This window comes from Lates calcarifer, linkage group LG5 (genome assembly GCF_001640805.2).
Source record: "Lates calcarifer isolate ASB-BC8 linkage group LG5, TLL_Latcal_v3, whole genome shotgun sequence".
Lineage (NCBI taxonomy): Eukaryota > Metazoa > Chordata > Actinopteri > Centropomidae > Lates > Lates calcarifer.
The window spans coordinates 20,742,111-20,762,474 of record NC_066837.1 but is presented as its reverse complement, the minus strand read 5'-3'; the positions used below and the strand labels follow the sequence as shown (position 1 = coordinate 20,762,474).

General features: G+C 40.1%; 1 protein-coding gene across 1 annotated transcript; it reads right to left on the bottom strand.

Moving 5' to 3' along the window:
- Positions 1-10,116: 10,116 nt before the first annotated feature.
- On the bottom strand, positions 10,117-20,199 carry caly (calcyon neuron-specific vesicular protein). Its single transcript, XM_018679714.2, has 5 exons — positions 19,801-20,199; positions 16,592-16,754; positions 15,820-15,936; positions 15,357-15,470; positions 10,117-12,317 (listed from the first exon to the last, which is right to left on the bottom strand). The coding sequence occupies exons 2-5, from the start codon at positions 16,718-16,720 to the stop codon at positions 12,060-12,062; spliced, it is 618 nt and encodes a 205-aa protein (XP_018535230.1). The 5' UTR covers positions 16,721-16,754; positions 19,801-20,199; the 3' UTR covers positions 10,117-12,059.
- Positions 20,200-20,364: the final 165 nt, after the last annotated feature.

The window sequence follows — 20,364 nt, the reverse complement described above, 5'->3', positions numbered from 1 at the left end:
GGGAAATATACTGCACATATATTTACCTTTCCCACATAGACTTTTTTGCAGAAAAGAAAAATGTGAAACATTAAAGTGTACCACAGTCAGCATGCTAATTAGAATAGCAAGGGCAAATCTATTTGAGCTTTGCTTATTTTAACTGGAACTAATTGAAATTGGATTTTAGATCTCTGAATCTCTCTCTGTCTCAGATACAAACACAGCATTGATTTCCCTCTAGCGTATCTTCCCTCTCTTCATGTTGATTATCTTTGTATCTCTTGGCCCCGCTGGGAGAATTATGGCTCTAATAACTTTCATTCGAGGCCCCTGTAGCATCAGTAAAATGTTTACTACAGGAACGCAGAGAGGTCCTTTGGTGAAGCCATGCGTTCGTTACAGAGCCTTTGACTCAATTCAGTGTGTATAAATATATCCATTTCATTATGGAGGCCAGTCAAATATTTGTTTCAGCGGTTTTCCCCCCATATAATGTAAATTGCTGCAAGCTGTTGCACTTGGAAAATGTTTTCTCATAATGCTTTTCTGCCTTCACATAAATCACAGCTAAATGTTGCATTCAAATGACTACAGACAGGCAATTTATTCTTGGCTTCCCTCGTTCCCCTCGAGAGAGGCTTGCGGCGAGAGGGTCGCTTGGGTTTTTAATAGCGACTGTCATTATTTGTTGACAGTTGTTCATCATCGTTTCCAAATTTATTGTGTTCTCCTGAAAGTATTTCTTTGTTTTCTTCTGCAGTTATGACCACTGTCAAATGAAGTGAGGGGTGAAAACATGTCAAGAATTAGGCCACTGTGAGGCAATGAGCACATGACATGACATCTTTTTTTTTATAGTGAGGTTAAGGGGAATTCTTATAATAAGCATCCTTGTGTGTTGCTGTGAATCTTGCCCAAGAGATATTCTTATAAATAACATTTTAACAAGAATTTCATGTTCCTCTCCCTTGTCTCACATTTGGCTTCCACACTACACTGTGTAACCAGAACCAGAGACCTGGAACACCACCTCAAATCGACAGTGACATTTTCATTCCCTTTATAAATGAGAATAACTTTAATGATATATCATCTACAGGGCAGTAAGAAGATCCAGTGGTGAAACTGTAGTTGCCTAATAACAGAAAACCACGACTGTCCTGTTCAGTGTGAGTTAGTGCTGCTGCTGAGCCGCTCTCTGTCAGCTTTAACCGGATCTCAGTGGGGTTTGCTGACTGTCGGCTCGCTGTATAAGTGGCCCTGAGTTACCCCGCCGAGGGATTTTGAAGAATCTGTCAGCGGTGGCAAGCAGAGTTAATCCTGCAAAAATCTGTGTCTTTAGCTGCCTGTTAACTGAAGTTCTACATGATAATGACAATGTCGATGGTGTGCTGAGGTAGGGCCTGTGCAAAAGCGTAACCACCTCTGACCGGGTGTAGCGAAGTGGACCCACCTGCTAATGTTTTAATATGAGCTGCAGGTGGGGGAAAGACCTTCATGTCAGGCTCCTTGTGGTAATTACATGCAGGATATGTGGGATTTAAACACACTTCCAATAAAGGCTGAAGACAGCGGATTGCCTTTGAGGTCTTTACTGGAAGTAATTGTGGAAATGGGAAATCAGAATTGGAGTCTAGAGATAGTTACAAATCAGGGAAAAAAAACTGTTATTCCAAAGTTAGGCAAAGTAAAGCCTAGCTGTGATATAATTACATTTTACATTAGTTAGGTTCCCATCCAAATGTAATGCAAATTCCAACCGATTTTTGAGACAATCTGCAAAAGAGAGTGTGAATTAATACATGTTTCTATCTGTTACTGTTAGGCGGATGTTTGGAGTTGGTTGGTGGAGATAAACAGCTGGTGGTGCTAGTTCTGCAGTTAGGTGCCAGTAAAAACAGTGTAGAAAACATGGTGTAAATGTAGTATTTATGTTTGTGTCATGCATTAATTGGAAGAATGAGTCCACATGCACCTAATGTTTTCTTCTGGTGCTATTTTCAGTCTCCTCAGAGGTCCTTAAAGTCACATACTTCATGTATGCAATGATTTAATCAGTATTTGTTTCTGTTTCCATTGCACTCTGTCTCATTTTGTTTTTATCGATACACAACTTTTTTTTACTTTTGAAAATGTGGATAGAAACCCACCTAATATATCTCCAGCAAAAGGTCAACATTAAGTCCCCACAGGAAGTAGAGTACAGTAATTAGTGTAAAAGTAAAACAAGTAAAATGTGTACTCCAGACAGCTAGCTAGATCACAGATAAACTAAATTCTACTAAATCACCAATCATAAAACAGCTATAATAACAGACGTATCTGGATAAGAGGTGGCTGTTGGTATTGGTTTGGTCAGAGATGTGACAAAATGGTGGCTGTAACAATGTCAGTTAAACAACAGCTGCTATTAAAACTTGGAATTGTGCTTTTTCTCCCTTTAACATCTCAAAATTTTTAACATTTCTGAGTTTTACTGAAGAGCAGAGATGTCACTTAGTGGCTACTCCAGGATTACCAATGACATACAAAAATGTTAAATAAATAAATGATTGTTTGGTTTTGGTGCATATGTGATGATTTTCAATGGTTCTTGGGTTGTGTTGCCTTTTTTTTTTTTTTTTTTTTTTTTTTTTTTGGGAAGCCCAGATCCTGGACCAGATCCCTGGAACATGTCAAGGATTAGAAACTCGTTGGGGGTTGTGAGATGTTGTCACAGGTCCCAGAATGTGAAGCCGCACCCTGCCCTGCTCATTGGACCTGGCAAACATGTCATATATTTCAAAAGTGGATATCTGGTCATGAAGAAAAAGCAAGAAAAAATAGATTTGATTAATTTGAAAGATTATGTTGAGGAGTCTTAACTCAGCTTTGTCACGAATGACAAAGAACACACAAACACGCTCAGAGTAAGTTCAGAGTCAGTTTGTAAAGTACATTAAGAGCAAACAAGTGGTCAGCTCAATAACTAAGTATGCATGAATATTGGGAGGGAGACAGACTTATTGTCATTACTTAACATGGCATGCTATATGATTGTTGTGTATTTTCAGTCAGAGACAAGTGGTGTAGAGGCGCATGTCAATGAAGCGCGTTGGTAAAGAGAGAGCAGGTGAAGTTTAGCAGAAACAGCTCAACTGAATTTCTTTTCTTTACAAACTAATGATGATGAAGATTAACATAATTTTCTCTAAACAATGTAAAATCAGTACTTAACTCACACACAACTCACAGCTATAGTGTCCCAAAATTATAATTATTTTTGTTAAATCCATCAAAATCTAAACATTTCTTTGTTTCACTTTTAGCCAGAAATAGTGTACATTCAAATAAAATGGCAGAAAGTAAATATGGTGAATTATATAGCACGAAAGGAGAGTTTTCACATATAGTTTCTAATTTCATGGACTGTAAAGGAAAACTAGAAGAGAGTCAACACTGCATGCTCTGGTACAGTGAATTCAATATGAACACTGTGGTCCTTTAATTAAATGATGGAATTTGAAATATGAATTGTGTGTCAACGCTGACACCAGCAGAGAGAGAGAAAGAGATGTGGACACCCACAGGGAAAAGACAGGTCAGTGAGGACATCCTGAAATAAAGAGAAAGACACTCCCAGAGAGAGAGACTCTATCAATAAATGTGTTTCATGTTGATATTTGAATATTTTATCATACTATTTTGATAATCAGTTAATTGCTGAAGTCATTTTTCAAGCAAATTTCCCAAGCATTTCCTTGGTTCCCGCTTCTTAGCTTCTTTTCTTTGTCTTATCAACTGAATATACTTGGGTTTTATTCTGTTTATCAAACAAAATTAGTCATTTGGTGGAATCACCTTGAGTACAGGAAACTGTAACACCAGTTATATATACAGTGATATAAGTTACAAAAAATATACTAATGGCTTCTGTAGTTGTTTTAAAGGGACATACAGTGGTTTGGAAATGCACTCCCATAAAGGTGAGGGACTTTCAAATGCCCTGAATCTTCACCTGTAGTCTGCTCCAAAAGTAATAGATCCTACATTTCCCATAATGCAGCTCAGTGACATCTTTCACCAGCATCATCAGGGTTATTTTTTCAAACTTTGGAAAACTCCCTTCAGAACCACAGAAAACATCATATCACTGTTTTCACAGGCTAGGCAGTATTCCTCATGATGAATAAACTGAAAATCAGATGAGCTCCTCATTAAGTCAAATTTAGAAAACAAAGTTCACAATGTGACCCAACAAGTTAAACACATGAACACTTCAAAGACGTGGAAATGAGATGTCATTATGTTTTTCCACGCGCTCCACTGTGATGTGAACATGGTATAATTACCAGTGATAATTATAATGAGCGGCGCGTTCACAGACAGTATATTCATCTTCATAAAATACTGATACCACAGCTCTGGTATTACATGACACACAGACCAGACCTCTTGTCTGGATACATTCAGAAACCATGCTGATTGAAAAACAAATGTACTGTTTGGTAAACCCACTTTGGTTTGACATTAAGTTTGTTTTACACTCAGAGTTTCCAATCACTCAATCTGCTGCATCATGTTCTGCATATTTCCCGCAGATGTTCATTTGTTGATAACTCATCCCCTGCTACGTCTTAGCCGGTCGAGTCAACAGATTCAACAGATCACCATTAATCACGCTGTGACCTTCCTCTCAACCAGGCCCATCTAAAGCTCATTCATCCCCATTTGCCATGCAGCTCTGCGGGTCGATAATTGGCAAAGCAAAACACAGATTAAACCCAATTTGGAGGGTTTCAACTTGAAGCTTAGCAGACACAGCCGGGCTCAGGCTGAACCAGGAGTTCACTGTGCTCTGGTCCTCTCTGCCTGTCTGAGGCTGCAACGGGAGGGGACCGCAAAACCTAAATCAAACCAGTCTGTTCTCTGTGTTTGTGTTTGCATGTGTGTGTGTGTGTGTGAGAGAGAGAGAGAGGGAGAAGCAGAGAAAGGAAAAATCTGTGTGTGTGTGTGAGGGAGAGAGAGGGAGATGCAGAGAAAGGGAAAAATCTGTGTGTTTGTGTGTGTGTGTGTGCAAAGCATGCAACAGTGCACTTCTCCCTGCAATGCCATCACTAATAGAAACCAACTTCCAGCATTCAAACTCCATTTGTCTCATTAACCTATTAGCTTAAAGTTTAATTGCAGGATGTCGTAAAATGATTTGGTCTATGAGTAATGACAATATTTCGGCTCCATAATGGCCAGAACAAAGCAAACTAAGGCTAAGCTAAGCAAAGCCGGTTGTTTTTCTTCCTCACGGCATGTCTGGGCTGCAGCTTTGGGCCTTTACCTCGCCGTGTCTGTCAGATAATTGTTTACTGGCGAGGTTTTTGTTGCATGAGGGCAACATCACGGCAGGATAACAAACTAATAACTAATTTCATGGCTTTTGAGTCATTTTAAAAAGACCATTCCGAGGATCGACTTTAAAGAGCAACTGTGACTAATCCGACAGCAGGTATTCAAGGCATGGACGGCAAGGTACAGTTCCCTTGTAAAGTGAAAAAAGGTGGGTATTAAGACAATTCCACGGCATGATTTCAAAGGCTTTTAGGAAAACACAGTCCACTTTAATTCTGTTTATCAAACTAATGGTTCAAAATAAGCAGAGGGGACCACATTCCTCTCTGCAACCATGGGAGATGACCCCTAGGTGGCAGCGTACCTCATGAAACCTCCACCACTGTAACAAGAACATCACTTCAATTACAAAACCTCCTCAATTGTCCCAGCTTTTATTTTGCTCCGCATGGCAACAAAACTGGATGACAGTGCGTCAGAGCGCTCGATAAGTTATGATCAGCTGCCCTGGCTCTCGCTCCGGCCCTTTAAACAGCAGCTTGATAGGATCTATGAGGCGCACTGGGCACGTATAGTGTTACTCCCATCAAAGGGGACTGAATGGGGGTGAATGGAGGATGATGTGTGTACTGCCTCTGCTTAGTGGAGGCATTTCCAGCTGGCGCCAGGGCAGAGGAAACCCACTGAGACACACAACAACACACATAGACACTGGGGTCAGCCTGGATTCACCCTCCTTCTCCTCCTCCACCACCACCACCTCCTCCATGCCTCTTGGCCTCCACCGCCTCCTCTTCTCCTACCCAAGCCCTCACCCCCTGCCTTCACTTCCCAGGCCTGGCCGCCTCTCATCTGCTCTTTCTCTCTTGTTCATCCTTTTTCTTCTGTTTCTCCTTCCATCTCGCTGCTGTCTCTTTTTCCCTTCCTCACTCTCTCTTTTCCTATTTATCAAACCCTTTAATAGATGCACTTAAAATAAAGTCTCAAGAACAATTCTTTGCTGGTAGTAAAGAATAAGACACATTTATTGATATACTTACCATTAACTGTGGGAGTCCCTTTCAAGAGCAACTTGTACGTCTACAACTGAAAAAAATAATAACAATAATAATAAATTAGAAGTTATTTTAACTTTTAAAACATTAATTTTATTTGTGTGAAGTTTTCATATCACCACCAGCTCATATTAACTTGTAGACTTAACAACAATTGAATTATATATTCAGAAAACATGTATGCAAATGTATAAAAAGGGATGAAATAATTGGAAATTGGCTTGTATGGAAACATTAGAAAATGTATATGATAAGTTCAGTTTAATACCATCCTGTACATATACAGTGCATATTGCTTGAGCTAACGTATTATTTTTCATAATGATTAACAACATTTTGCACAGTTACTCCAACACACGCTTGTGTTCACTTCTGTTCCCGTACTTCATTTACAATTTACTTAACTAACTTAAGAAACTTCTGGGGCTTACGAGTATTTTTAAGTCACATGAAATTTGACAAAAATAACATTTATTCTTAAGGCACAAGTTTGACGTTTTTAGTAAATACCCCAAATTTGTTTTCTAGCAGAGAGTTATACGATATGATTCACGTCACTCTGTTAAATATTTTGGCAAAGCAAGCAGCCAGTTAGCTTAGCTTAGCACAAAGAGTTGAAACAAGGGGAAACAGCTAGCCTGATCCTGTCCTAAGCTGCCAAACCCACCCACCAGCATCTCTTAACACATTATATCTTGTTTGTTTACACTGTACAGAAATCAGTGTGTAAAAACAACATTCTGACATCCTGGAAACAAATCCCAGTCATGGAACACCCTAGCTAGCTGTTTCCACGTATTTGCAGTCTTTATGCTAAGCTAACTGACTGCTGGCTGTAGCTTCATATCTATCATACAGAAAGAAGAGTGGTGGTAGTCTTCTCAGTGTGTAAAGTGTATTTACATATGTATGTAAACCTTTTTCACTCAAAAACTTTGAGCCGTTTGAGTACAGGCCCTGCTCTCTGTCACACATTCCTCTCTGTTTTCTTCTCTCTCTTGTCCCTCCCTGCACATCTAACCATCTTTTCATTTTTTTGAAACAATGACACTGCTTCAGAGGGAGCTGCATCTTAACACCTCCTGTCTGATCAGCTTCAGATAATCAAGGAAAAGGAAAGAGAGGAAAACAACACTTACATCACCATGAATCTTCCCTCCTCCTCTCCAACTTTTGAGTGACATCAGGGTTCAGAGGAATCTCATTCCAGTGGGATGTTAACGGCTAAATGACTCTTGGCTTGGCCTTCCTTCCCAATCTTCACGGGGGAACTCTGGGGAAGGGTGGGGGGACTCTGAACGGTCAGGACAAATTAAAAAGCCAACCTGCTATTTTACTGTTTAGATCTGTTGATCCTATAAAGCAGGAAAATGGGGCTTGGCGGCCTTTACGTGACTACTCGGGTGATTTTACATGATTTTCCCCCCAGCCCGGAATATAAGCCTTTTTGGCACAACATGCTGTGCCTTGACCAAGCACGGGATCTGTAAATGCCCTAATAAATAGTTTTTAGCACTTTATTTAGTTCCATGCCCTGGGCCAACAGCGTCTAAAGTATGTCACCCAGTAACAGTGGGGAGAAGAAAAAACCCTTAAGGCTAAACAAGGCGTAATGTAGATTTAATTAACAAGCCAAGCATGGGTTCACACACACACACACACACACACACACACACACACACACACACACACATCACAGCATAAATACACACTCTTGACAGACACAGATGCTCAAACACAAAGACACATACACAAACTTCAATGAACACACACATAACTGTAGGTTAATGATTTCATAGTCACACATGCACTTCTGACAAGGAAACACGCACTTGTGCAAAAACTTCAAGCCACACATCCCTGGGTTTAGAGCAATGGTGTGAAAATATGTGAGTGTAAATGAGATGCAGACAGGCTCACAGCAGTGAACCCAGCAGAGAGAGAGGGAGAGAGAGAGGATGTGGCTTGGCTTTGAATTGCTAAACTAAAGTTTGAGGAGATGGAAGGAATCATATTTTGAATTCTATGCATACTGATCATCTCTGAGCAACAGAGTGTAATAGGAGCTGTACATGTTTCTTCTGCTGGTCATATAGGATTAGATCTTAATCCTATTCATAGAAAATGATCCACAAAAACCTATGAATTGGCGTCTTTCTCTTGTGTATCTCAGAGAGCGGGAATGGTATGCAGTACGAGTATATGTATTCACACCCTTTACACAAATAAAAGCAGCAATTAAAGATTGTAAAATTACTCAATTACATGTTAAAAGTCCTCTTTACCTGAGTAAAAGTATCTAAGTTTTATAAGGAAAACATGCTTTAAATATCAACAGTAAAATTATGCACCACGCAGACCCTGTCATTGTTATATGGGTAACACATACGGTACACAAAAGCAGGCTAACTTTAGAATTAGCGAGGTACAAGTCAACGTAATGAATCCTGCTATCTTTGGTTTGTCATGAAGGGACTAATTATAAATTAGCAGTAAAAACACAGTAGCTACGTGTTAGTTTTACATGAGGCGGCAAAAAAAAGTATAGGATAAGACAAAAGTAATGAAGTATTGCTTGTAATTTCTCAGTATGATGTAATACTTTGTGCTAAGGGCAGAAGAAAGTAACTAAGTTAGGTGATTAGTGATTAATTAGTAGATATTAGTTTGTGCCACTCAGCAGCTGATTCAGAGTTAATGACTCATGAACAGGGTTTTTAGTGGGCAGCAAGATACTATCTCCTGGTCTGTTTTTAAGTAACTTATCAATATAAACAATATAGGTCTCAATTCAGGGTCAATCATCAATTCATCAACATTTGTTCTTCACTCATTCTTTGGTAATTACTCAGTATTTTGTGTACCTTATTGCCAAGTGCTGCTGTTGATCATCACTATTGATTCATTAAAGTGCAAACAGCATTTTACTTTTGCAGGTAGTTGAGGTGGCGATAACTCCAACTATGCTGTCAGTGAGGAATATTTTTCATTGCAAGCTCTGTATCTAATATTCAAAGTATCTAGTAAGTACAGCTGTCAAATAAATGTATTTACATTGCAGTTACACTCAATTTCTCCACAGTTTTTACATCTATAGTTACTGGTTACAGTCCAGTACAGTACAGATTAAAAGTGTTCATACACAATCTAATAAAATATCATGTCCAACATCATAAGGTAGTTAAAATGACCTCTAGTTTGACCAGCTGCATTAAAATGCAAATGGGACTTTCTACAGAATGAGTGCTTTTGATACTTAAAGTATATTTTCCTGCCAATACATGTGTACTTTTAGTAAGTCAATTTTACATAACACAGGACTCTTTCTTTTAATGGCATATTTTCAACTTGTGATTTTCTACTTGTATGTAAGTAAAGGATCTTAGTACATAAAAAGTACATATAAATAAATATTTGTGTCTGAAATGTAGTAGTGTACATAAAGAGTAACACAAAAAGGAAAGTACAAGTATCCTAAAATTGTACACAAGTATAGTACTTGAATATTTTCAACCCCTGCATTTATCTGACAGCTATATTTACAAAACATATGATGAGTTGTTGAAGTACTTGGCTAGATTCAACCACTGATGTATTCTGACTTCTAGGGTTAGCTGTAAGGTTTCTGCAGCAGTACAGTTTCAAAACACCTCATGAGTGCATCTTGTTAAATCCAACTACCAATATTTCATCAGTCTTGGTGAATCATTACCTCTGGTCATTAGAGGCAATGAATCTAAATCAACAGGGCTCATTGTGAGTGGGACAACTCAACACTTCAGTCATTTATTTCTGTCCAGTCAGTGACATCAGAGCAGATGGGTCTGATGTAAATGTTTGGCACTCGAACCCAGGGGACAATCTGTGCTGTGATCTCACATTCGTCCTACTCACATGAGGAGTTCTGTTTCAAAATAAGATATCTGCCATTTGAAAAAATGGCAAGAGAAAGGAGAAAAGGTCTCTCAGCCAAGATGAGTAAATTAATACAAACTATAATACCTGACAGGTAGTTGTGGATTATTTCTGGTTGTTTAAAAAAAAAAATCTGTGTATTTTTGAAAGATAAACTTCACATTATTGTTTCCCTCCCTCTAAATTGATTGTATGACAGGCTTAAAAAGAATACTTCATACTTACATAGCTTACAAGATTTGAAACACAAGTTTTCCATTCAAAAGACACCAAATAGTATACACATAAATTGACTGTTAATGAAATAAATAGAAAAATGTAAAGGCTATAGACTTGTTTAGGTAGTACGTTATAAGCACTAATTATACTGTATCTCTTGCACGATTAAAGCAGCTACTTCATACATTCATATAAGGATCATGATGATTTAACCCTGTGGTTATTACTGTGTACATGGGAATTACAGAATACTTACAGCAACATAAACCAAAAACAAAATCAGCAACAAAATGTGAATTAAGTATAATTGGCTAGTTTTACAATCACCTTACACATATGAGCATACAGCATTACTGAAATGTGGAATTTTTGTAAAACACATTAAGTTCTCAAGTTTCATCCATAATTACACTAAGTAGCACACACATAATATCAAATAACAAGATTCCTGTTCAGTGGCTTTGGGAAATACTCAGGTCCTTTTACTTGTTGCACACTTTATTGTGTTATAGATTTCATTTAACATTGATTAAATTTACTTTTTGGTGATTAATTCCATGCTCAATAACCCAAAAGCAAAGACCTTTTTAGAGATTTTTGATATATTGATATTTTCCAAAGCCACCGCGCAAGCCCGTTTTAAAACGGACAGAATGCTTGTGGATCGTGTAACTCAAGTCACTTGGTGTGTAAGAGCAACACACACTTTCAGCTGACTTTAATTTTACAGAATTGTAATTTTGCAGTCTTGAGATAATAAGATGTAGAGTCAACTCATTTCAGCAAATGGACAATTATAGTTCTTTGTCTTAATGGCCGGAGTGTGAGCACATTCACCGCTGATTTCATACGCTCCCCTCTGAGACTAAAATGAATAGACGGTGAGATAACAGGATGGAGTGATGAGGAGAAACTTGCAGTGATCTCATTAAAAACTTGTTATCTTCACCTCTCGCTCCGAGCTCTCGCCTCGCTTCTCCTGTCTCACCTCCAACTTTCTCAGACAAGTGCACAAATCGTACAGTACATGCACACACACACTGCGCATGAATGTGAATATGCATTTACAATGTATTTACATGAGTGTAAATACACACACACACACATGTACACAGAATGCAGATGGCAGAATTTACTTGTGACTCAGTAACACTGTAAAAGTCAGGCACATTCTCCAACACTTCAATAACATTCCTGCCTCTAACCGCAACAACTCACCACACACACACACGCACACACACACACACACACACACACACACACACACACACACACACACAGCTAGAGTTGGGTATTAGCTTATATTAAATATTAACAGAATATAACTGGATTGAAGCTGAGTAAACTTGTGGTTTACGTTGCTGATTCACAATTTTGGCAGATATTCAGACACTGTTAAGGTTTAGGAGCACCAGTATAGTCAGTGGACTGTCTGGGAAAAGAAAAAAAATCCTGAACACACACCCACATTCTTCCACACACACACGAACACAAACAAACATTTATGAATGGCACTGGCCATCATCATTTCCTCCTCTAACACCTGCATTTCCATCAGACCCTTCACTCCTCTCCCTCCAGCATTCCTTTCAGGGGCTCGCTGCCCTGTTTGGCCACTTCAGCCTCCTTCAGAGCGCTGATGACTGGTAACCATGGCGATGGCAGCTCAGGTCCAGTCCTCTTGATCTGGTTGAGGTGGCTGAGAGCAGCGTACAGCCCGGTGTTGGTGCTGCCGTGTACGCTTGGCTCCTGCTGCTGCTGTTCCTGCTGCTGCTGCTCTGTGTAGTACATCTCCAGAGCTGCTGGGGTGCAGTGCTTCTGCTGTTATAACAGAAAGACAAATTTATCTTCAATTTAGGTGACACAGCTCTGACATTAACAGCATAGAAAGTCTCCACCAGAGGTTCGACACAGACTGTAGATTGGTTCCTGATTGTAATTTATGAACATAATTATCAATAAAACAAACTTTCCTTGGATACAGTCTGAGCACACCATGGAGCTGAATGTATTCATCTATTTTTGTTATGAAAATGACACATTCCATCAAAAAATCTGAATAGCTTGTTTAACTTAGATGAAGCCCTAGAGAAGAGAGGTGAAATCATCAGTTTGTTGATAATGCACATTAATAGTGTCCATAGAGGTTTCTGTCTGCAGACAGACTGTCTTGTACTCTGGTGTATGTCAGGGTCAAAACTTTAAAAAGTCTCGGGATAAAAATACCAAAGTAATTAAAAACGATTCCAAGAGCCGGAGCTTTCCTCTGCATGGTTCATCTTGTATTTGCTGACGTGTCAAATAATCATGCATGAGTGTAGCTGTTCTCTAGAGCATTCTGGTTTTCTATGACAAGAAAGCAGGAGAGATGTAATGTAACATGTAGAGATTGTCTTTGCCTTTGTGCGCTTTGCAAGAGAAATTCCATTAAATACATTTCAGACCTGCTCAGGAGGCGACACACAAGAGAGCCCTAACAATTTGAAGCAATTTTATGTCAAGGTTCATTTACTATGTTTTTCCAGGGCTTTCAACTGTATCTCATCAGTCCTCATTAGTGGATGGAGTTTGCTCAGTTGTCATGGGCCTAGCTCATTTTCAAAGGAGAAAGTAAACCTCAAGTTAAGATTATACCTCCAAGGGCAAGAACGAACTCTCAAACTCAAATTAAAAGGTGCTCCAGAGGATAACGCAAGGTCTTAAAAACATGGGAATGCATCACAAAATGTTGTGAAAATCCTGCACAAACCATTAATTCATATCACCAGAAACCTGTGTCATAAATCATGATGACTATTAAGTCAAGGATGCACATTTTTATATGTAAGGCCTGTTACAACTTTATCAGTGGGAAACAAGTGAGAACAAATGGGTAATGCGAGGTACAAAATGAGGTTTTCTCTAATAAGCTGCCCAGCAAATGTTTCTACAAATCAGATCAGAGGAGTGAAAATGCCTCCTGACAAGGGAGTCTCTCTTCATCCTAGAGCACAGATGAAGTTAAAGACTTAAGTACTAATAAGCCACAGTTGCCATGCAGGCTCAGTCCTGTTTTCACTTAGGGAAAAAGCATCCTTCGCAACATATTTAGAAGGGAACATTTGTTTGTTTTTGAAGATAGGAAAGCTGTGCAACATGAGACAACGTGGGTGAATTACATCAAACAAACTGGATGCCCAGCCTGTTAATTTTACGTTTTGGACAGAGCCCACTGAGTTGCGCTGTCCACACAAGTGTCTCCCTTTGGAGGATCCACTACCTGACCTTCCCTCACAGCGAGGGGCCGGACCTCTAAAAAGCACAGCAGTGGACTACTCCATCCTGACATCCTCCATCCTCACTCCTCTTTTTATGTCTCCAACAACACATTAACAGGAAAAAATGCTGAAAGCAACTGTAACCGGCAAAAACTTCAAAAGCCTTGCCGGAAGGTCCCCCCCCTTCCCCCCTTCCCTTCCTTGCTTCCCCCCTCACTGTTAAGCCTTTAATCACAGTTTAGTCACGCTCAGCCCTAATTAAAGACCCCTCCGATTCACAGGCAGGCGTCCCAGTCTCTGCCTGACCAGAAAGTGGGCTCTGTCGCTCCCTTTCCCTCCTTCTCCCTCCCTCTCTCTGCCTCTCCAGATCTCTCATTTTTCTCTGTGAGACAGGATCTTAAACCAACATGCGTGGCAGCGCTGGCTCGGTACACGATGCCTTCAAGGTGTCATTTGGAGATAATGAGTTTGGGTTTCCAGCTCTAGTTTGGAGAGAAGTGACTGATGTGAGGGTGAGCCAAGGAACAAAGCAGAAGATGAGTTGCATTGTAGACTGTGTAAGTACCCTTCAAGTGGGTGTTGCACTCTACCCACTACTTTGGCATAGATAATGTAATAAGAAGTCTGATGTTTGAAGATGAGGCTCTGATATGAGCTGGTTTTGATAGTCCCTGCTTCACTACAGGAAGACAAAGTAGCGGAAAGTTTCCCTTCCTTTCCGTAAATCATGCAGTTTATTCATCTGTGCACACGAAGACACGAGTCTAAGAAACCGTATGTGTGCTTATGTGCACCCGGTTTTAGAGGACTAGTGAAAACATGAAATCAAAAACCTCACAAAAAGTGCAAAGTGACATATGTTATGTGGTGCTTTAACAGGGCTCCTGAGCAAGAATTGCCCAACTGTCAAATTGATACTGCAAACAAACAGGGGGCAGGGAGGTGTTGTTTGCCACAGTCAGACTGGCCTTTGGGCACACTGGGACAAATCCCAGTGAGGAAATCTACAAGTTTTTACCAGTCCTTTCTGTGTATCTGTCTACCATTTGGGGTGTGCATGAGCACGTGCTGGATGCATGTTCTGGGACTGGGCTTACTAGTGCCAATTTAAGGATTACCAGAAGAAGTAGAGGGAGCAGTCTACCAGTCTACATTGCCACTGCACCATCTGGAGTTTTGAATGGGATTGACTGGGACTGCAGATGAGAGACCTGTGGCGACATTGAGGCGAGTGCATGGGAGGAATGGCTACCAGCAGAGATGTGATGGTGTCACATATGAGAAATTCCTGAGCTTGAAGAAACAGTGGAGGAATGTCTCCAAGAGAGGGTAACTGCAACACAGGTTTATAGCCTAAGTGCAGTTACTACTACTTCATCCTCTCATGTTAGACTAAGGGTACAAAACTGTGCAGTAACTCACTATCGCCTCTTTAGGTACAAATAATAATTTTAGCTCATTTTTGAATGATTTAAACAAAAGTATTTATTTATAGCCCCCTTAATGGCTTGACCTGAGTACGTAAGCTTTTCTGTGTGTGTGTGTGTGTGTGTGTGTGTGTGTGTGTGTGTGTGTGTGTGTGTGTGTGTGTGTGTGTGCCTACCTTAAGGATAAAACCCTCTGGGCAGGTAAGTTGGTCGTACCACATGGCTTTATACATGAGCAAGAGCAGCAGGCTGGTCAAGAAGGCCAAAGTGATGAGGATCAGACCTGTGATCTAGGCAACAACACATATATGCACATGAACGTAGTGGTCAACTAAAACCTATACTTTCTGATTTCCCTTGTCTGCAGCTCTCAACCCCAATCCTAGTATCCTCTACTGATGTTGTAAAAACGTGTAATGAATAGAAAATTGCATTTTTAAAAACAGCTGGGCACTTGGCAAATTATTTAGCAAATTACTCAATCAGGAGAATACTCTCCAATTGTTGGGGACTATTTTCAGCTGCAGATTAATTCACATTTGGTGCTATATAGTAGTATAGATAGCATTTAAGGCTCTGGTAATGGTGTTTGTGGGACAGAATTTGTGCAGATTTCCTGTCATCAGGTTGCTCTTGTACCTTGGCTTTCTCTGAAACATCACTGTAGAAGTTGATATTCAGTTTCTTGATGTTTGGCACATAAAGCTTACTCTTCTTCTGCTGCAGCTGGTACTGTGTCGATGTCTTCACAATGATCTGAAGAAGAAATAATGTTCTGTAACTGTGACTGTCTTAGGAAAAAAACTCTGAACTCCTAATTGGCAATTGTACATTATAGTTAATGCATGGCGTTGTCCCCCAGTGTTCAGCACAGGTTGAGCAAGCCTTTATCCACTGAGAACACTGTTCTGCATGTCTAAAAATACATGCACATCATTTGCAAAAGTAGCCAGTTTTAATCGATGCCTTAAAAAGACATTTAGAAGCTACAAAGTGTTTTTTATGTTAATGTTTTAACACCCTCTAATGAGCGTGTGGAACATCCTGTGCTGTTGAGAACATCATCCAGCCAAAATATGACTGTGAGGGCTTTCTTCGTGTATTATGCATTCAAAGAGGTGCTTACATTGTGTGGGCTGATGCCAAGGTTTTAACCTGTGACGGAAAGTAAGGAAAGGTAAATACAGCAGTGTTGGGGGCTTATGCTGGAAAGGTAAGTACACCCACATTAATTTTAATGTTGTTTGTCCAGACGTATTCTGCAGCAAGTTGTAATCTGTTGGCTATTTCTATAATGCTATAATACATGGTTTTGTTGTGGTCCGTTTGCGACTTAGAAAGAACATATTTCAGAGAAAAACAAACATAAGTGGGCAGAGACACAAACACACACCTAACAGGCTGCACTTACCTTGTCTGCGAATGGCTTCTGGAGCTGGTTAACCTCCAAGGGCGTGATGAGAGGGATGTTATCAAAGCCGTCGTCCACAGATGGCTGCTTCTCCAGTTTCTCAGACAGATTGCTGCCCAGCTTCACCATGGCTGCTCTGCTGCCTGAAAATGCCTGGACCGATCTGGAAAGCAGGGATGAACAGCTCAGGTCAGACTGACTCAGACTGTGTGTGTTGTGACCAAATGTGACAGCACTGCTTGTAACTTGAGCCGTGAATTCTGCCAGGACATGGAGAAAATGACAGTATGATGTGTAAAAAGAGCACACAACAGGAGTAATATAGAGAAGAATAGAAGGAGTTTTTAGCCATGCTAGCAAAATGGCTCCACAGATGGTAATATTGGTCAGTACACCACTTTGATCCAGACTAAAATATCTTAACAATTATTACGTATATACATGTAGAATTGTGCGCAAAGGATGAATCCTTTGACTTTTCATCTGTCACCATGAACAATACATTGGTTCAGGGCCAGATACCTGCAAAACTGGTGACATTTCCATTGGGCTCAGCTAATTAGCAAATGCATGCATGCTATCACACTAAAATAAAGATGGTGAACATGGTAAACATTATATCTGCTAAACATCAGTATGCCACTGTGAGCATGTTAGCATGGCGATTTTAACATTTAGCTCAAAGCAACACTGCCTAGCTCAGTGTCTTAGAGCTGCTAGCATGGCCATAAAGCCGTTAGTCTTGTTAGCTTGTTAAATGAAAAACTACATTATATGTACATAATGAGAAAACATAAATTATGAGTTTATTTGTATGTAATTTGTATCTTGTATTAAAAAACTTAAGCGTAAAAATGTCAGTTTCTCGGCTGGGAGCAGTCTTCACTGGTTGCCTGGCAACTGCACCAACCGAGAAATAACCAGACACGTGCTATATCCAAATCGTCAAACCACATTGTATCATTTTTACCCCTCAATTTTTGTATGGATTAAATGAAGGAGATATAGTGTGTCAATTAGTAATCTTTAGAGGTACTGAGAGGTGGATTGTGTGATCTGGTAGCTGTTTTCCCTTATTTTCAGTCTTAATGCTAAGCTAAGCTAACTGGCCGCAAGCTCCTCCTTCATATTGACTGTAGAGAAATGAGAGCATTATCTAACTCTCAATAAGACATTGACAGGCATATTTTGAGCTCTTCCTTTAATAATTGCCTGGTGAATAATTCAATGAGGTTATGGTAAGTAGAACAGTAATAATGTGGGTGAAAGTGGAGGCGCGTTTAAATAACTACAGACTTCTGTGTTTACCAGCTACTCACAGGGAAGCCTTTTGTCTTTCCTGTTTATCAAACCCATCAGTCTAGCGTAAACATGTTTCATAACTACTGTGTATCGATTCAGCTCAGTCCAATCTCTTCCACCAGTCTCTTATCTTTAATGCTTATAATCGACATGTAAATCTAAACGAGCCACCAGCACGGCTCTGAGCACCTCTGTGCCCTGATAAATATTCTATTTTCTCCCCTCGATCAAGTGATCATCTAAAAGTGGAGGGAAGAGGTGAGGAGCCACTTATCTCATTCACACAGTGCAACACAACACCTTCCCCCAGCCAAGGACCCCACAGGCCCACTGACGCCAGTGACTCACAATGATACACACACCAGGAGGCAAAGTGCTACAGTTTTTATGCTGCAGGAGAAATCCCTGGTGCACAGGAAATGTGTTTTTGATAAAGGAGATACTGGATCATTAACAAAGGCCACTGGACACATTTACTGTGGATGAATGATCTACTAAAGAAGGAAGTATACAATACTGTATACAGTCATCAAGCGGAAGCCTTATATGATAATATATTTATGTTTTAATGTCAGGCTTTTTTGTTGGGTTAGAGATTCCACAACATACTTTCATACATTTAAACACTTAATAAGTTAAAAACCCAGATTAATTAACTTAGATTTCATCAAATCTCTATATTGTGTAAAAGACAAAGATATGTCTTCTTTTGCAGTATCTGTTGATATATTTTTTTAAATTCTTTATTTAATTTGAAGCAGTGAGAAGGCAGTTTTTGTCGGGTAAATGAAAAGGATCTTGAATGAGTATGTTACTCAAGACTACAGTATATTGCCCTCCTTGTCCTTGGTGAGTGGGCGGTTTAAGTGGTCATCTGCCCTGACCACCATTTTTCCTCCCCAGAGTTGGAGTGAAGTGTGGGTACGATGAATCATCCTGAATCTGTGACTAACAAATGAGGCGAGTGTTGCTGTCAAACACCCAGTGCTCCCACACTCTGACAGGAAACACGTCCCGCAACTGAAAGAGCTGCAGATGACATCTTTTTAAATGCACGGCCACTACTTTTAAAATGACATTAAAATCCAAAGAATGTAAAAGAATGTCAACATTATTTATAGTTTAATTCATCGTGATAACTTAACACACACATTCCTCAATAAACAGGGCAGTGAAGACACAGCTTTCTAAAGGTGAATACATGCTGTGTTATGAATAGGTAATAGCAGGCTGTTTGCAGCCTGTGCCTCTCAAGTTCTTTAGGGTTCACTGGCCATGCCTATCTGAACTTGCTGCATTGAAGACTGCTGCGACAAGATATACAGGCTGTGTAACCAGAGGAATCAGAGAGCAGAGATACAGCAGCCACACATGAAACAGATAAAAGGCTGATAAAACCAATTTTCTGTGTAATTATGGTTCTGAACGAGGTGTTATGTCAGCCCACGGAGCCCCTTTTTGCATACTTGGATGATCTTCATTCTCACGCTGTACATTTTCTACATGGGGAGGCTTGTTTTTAATGAGTTGTGGACTTCATTAAAGCAGCCTAAAGCCATAAATTAAAGCATACGTATTTAATTGTAGCCTCTTATATAATGTGGAGGAAGCTTCAGTGCGTATTACAACGCTATTCAGTCTCTCACAAACACATAAAGCTCCATAACACCCAGATAAAGGTAGGATGCTCGTCCACTCATTCCCTAAGGCAGATGAGAAATCATGAACTACCTGCACTAAATCACTTAATCGCATCATGTGAATGAACATCTCTCATACTGTAGAGCCAGATATTCCGCAGCTGTTTTTTTTTTGTTTTTTTTAACCCGCAAACACGTCCGTACAGTACACAAAGACAACACTGCAGTCACAGAGACATTAATGTAGAAAAGAGGATATAAACTTACTGTGGTTTTCTGTGCTCTCCGGTCGCCTGTGGATGGGATCGGACCTCACTGATGCTGACGGGGACTCGGTGTGAGCGCCGGTTGCCGTGGTGATGTGTGATTCACGGCAGGACTGCGCATGTAATTCAGCCTGGAGCGGCTCCGTCCTCCGGGGAGAAACTGGCAACTCAGTGTGAATGCGCATCTCAACGCGGCCAGCGCGGGGGATTGTGGCTGACCAGGAAATTGCGTTTCGTCCGTGGATAAATAATCATATCGGTGTTTATCTGAGTGTTTGTCATCAGTGTGGTACAGGATAGACAGGGCCGTCACGGTTCAGGTTTGTGTTTGAATGGAAACACATTATAAACCGGATAGTTTTTTTAACAGCTGCAAAGTACTGAAGGGTTATTCGCGGAAAAACGGGACTGATATGATCAATAAAATGCAAGACAAAGGCGGAATAATAAATAACTGATCACACCAGTATTCAAATGGCATATGTCAACCGTACTGAAAATACCCTGAGACATGCAACAACTTACTCTGTATATTTTGGCACTCTTTTTTCTGATTAGGTTACTT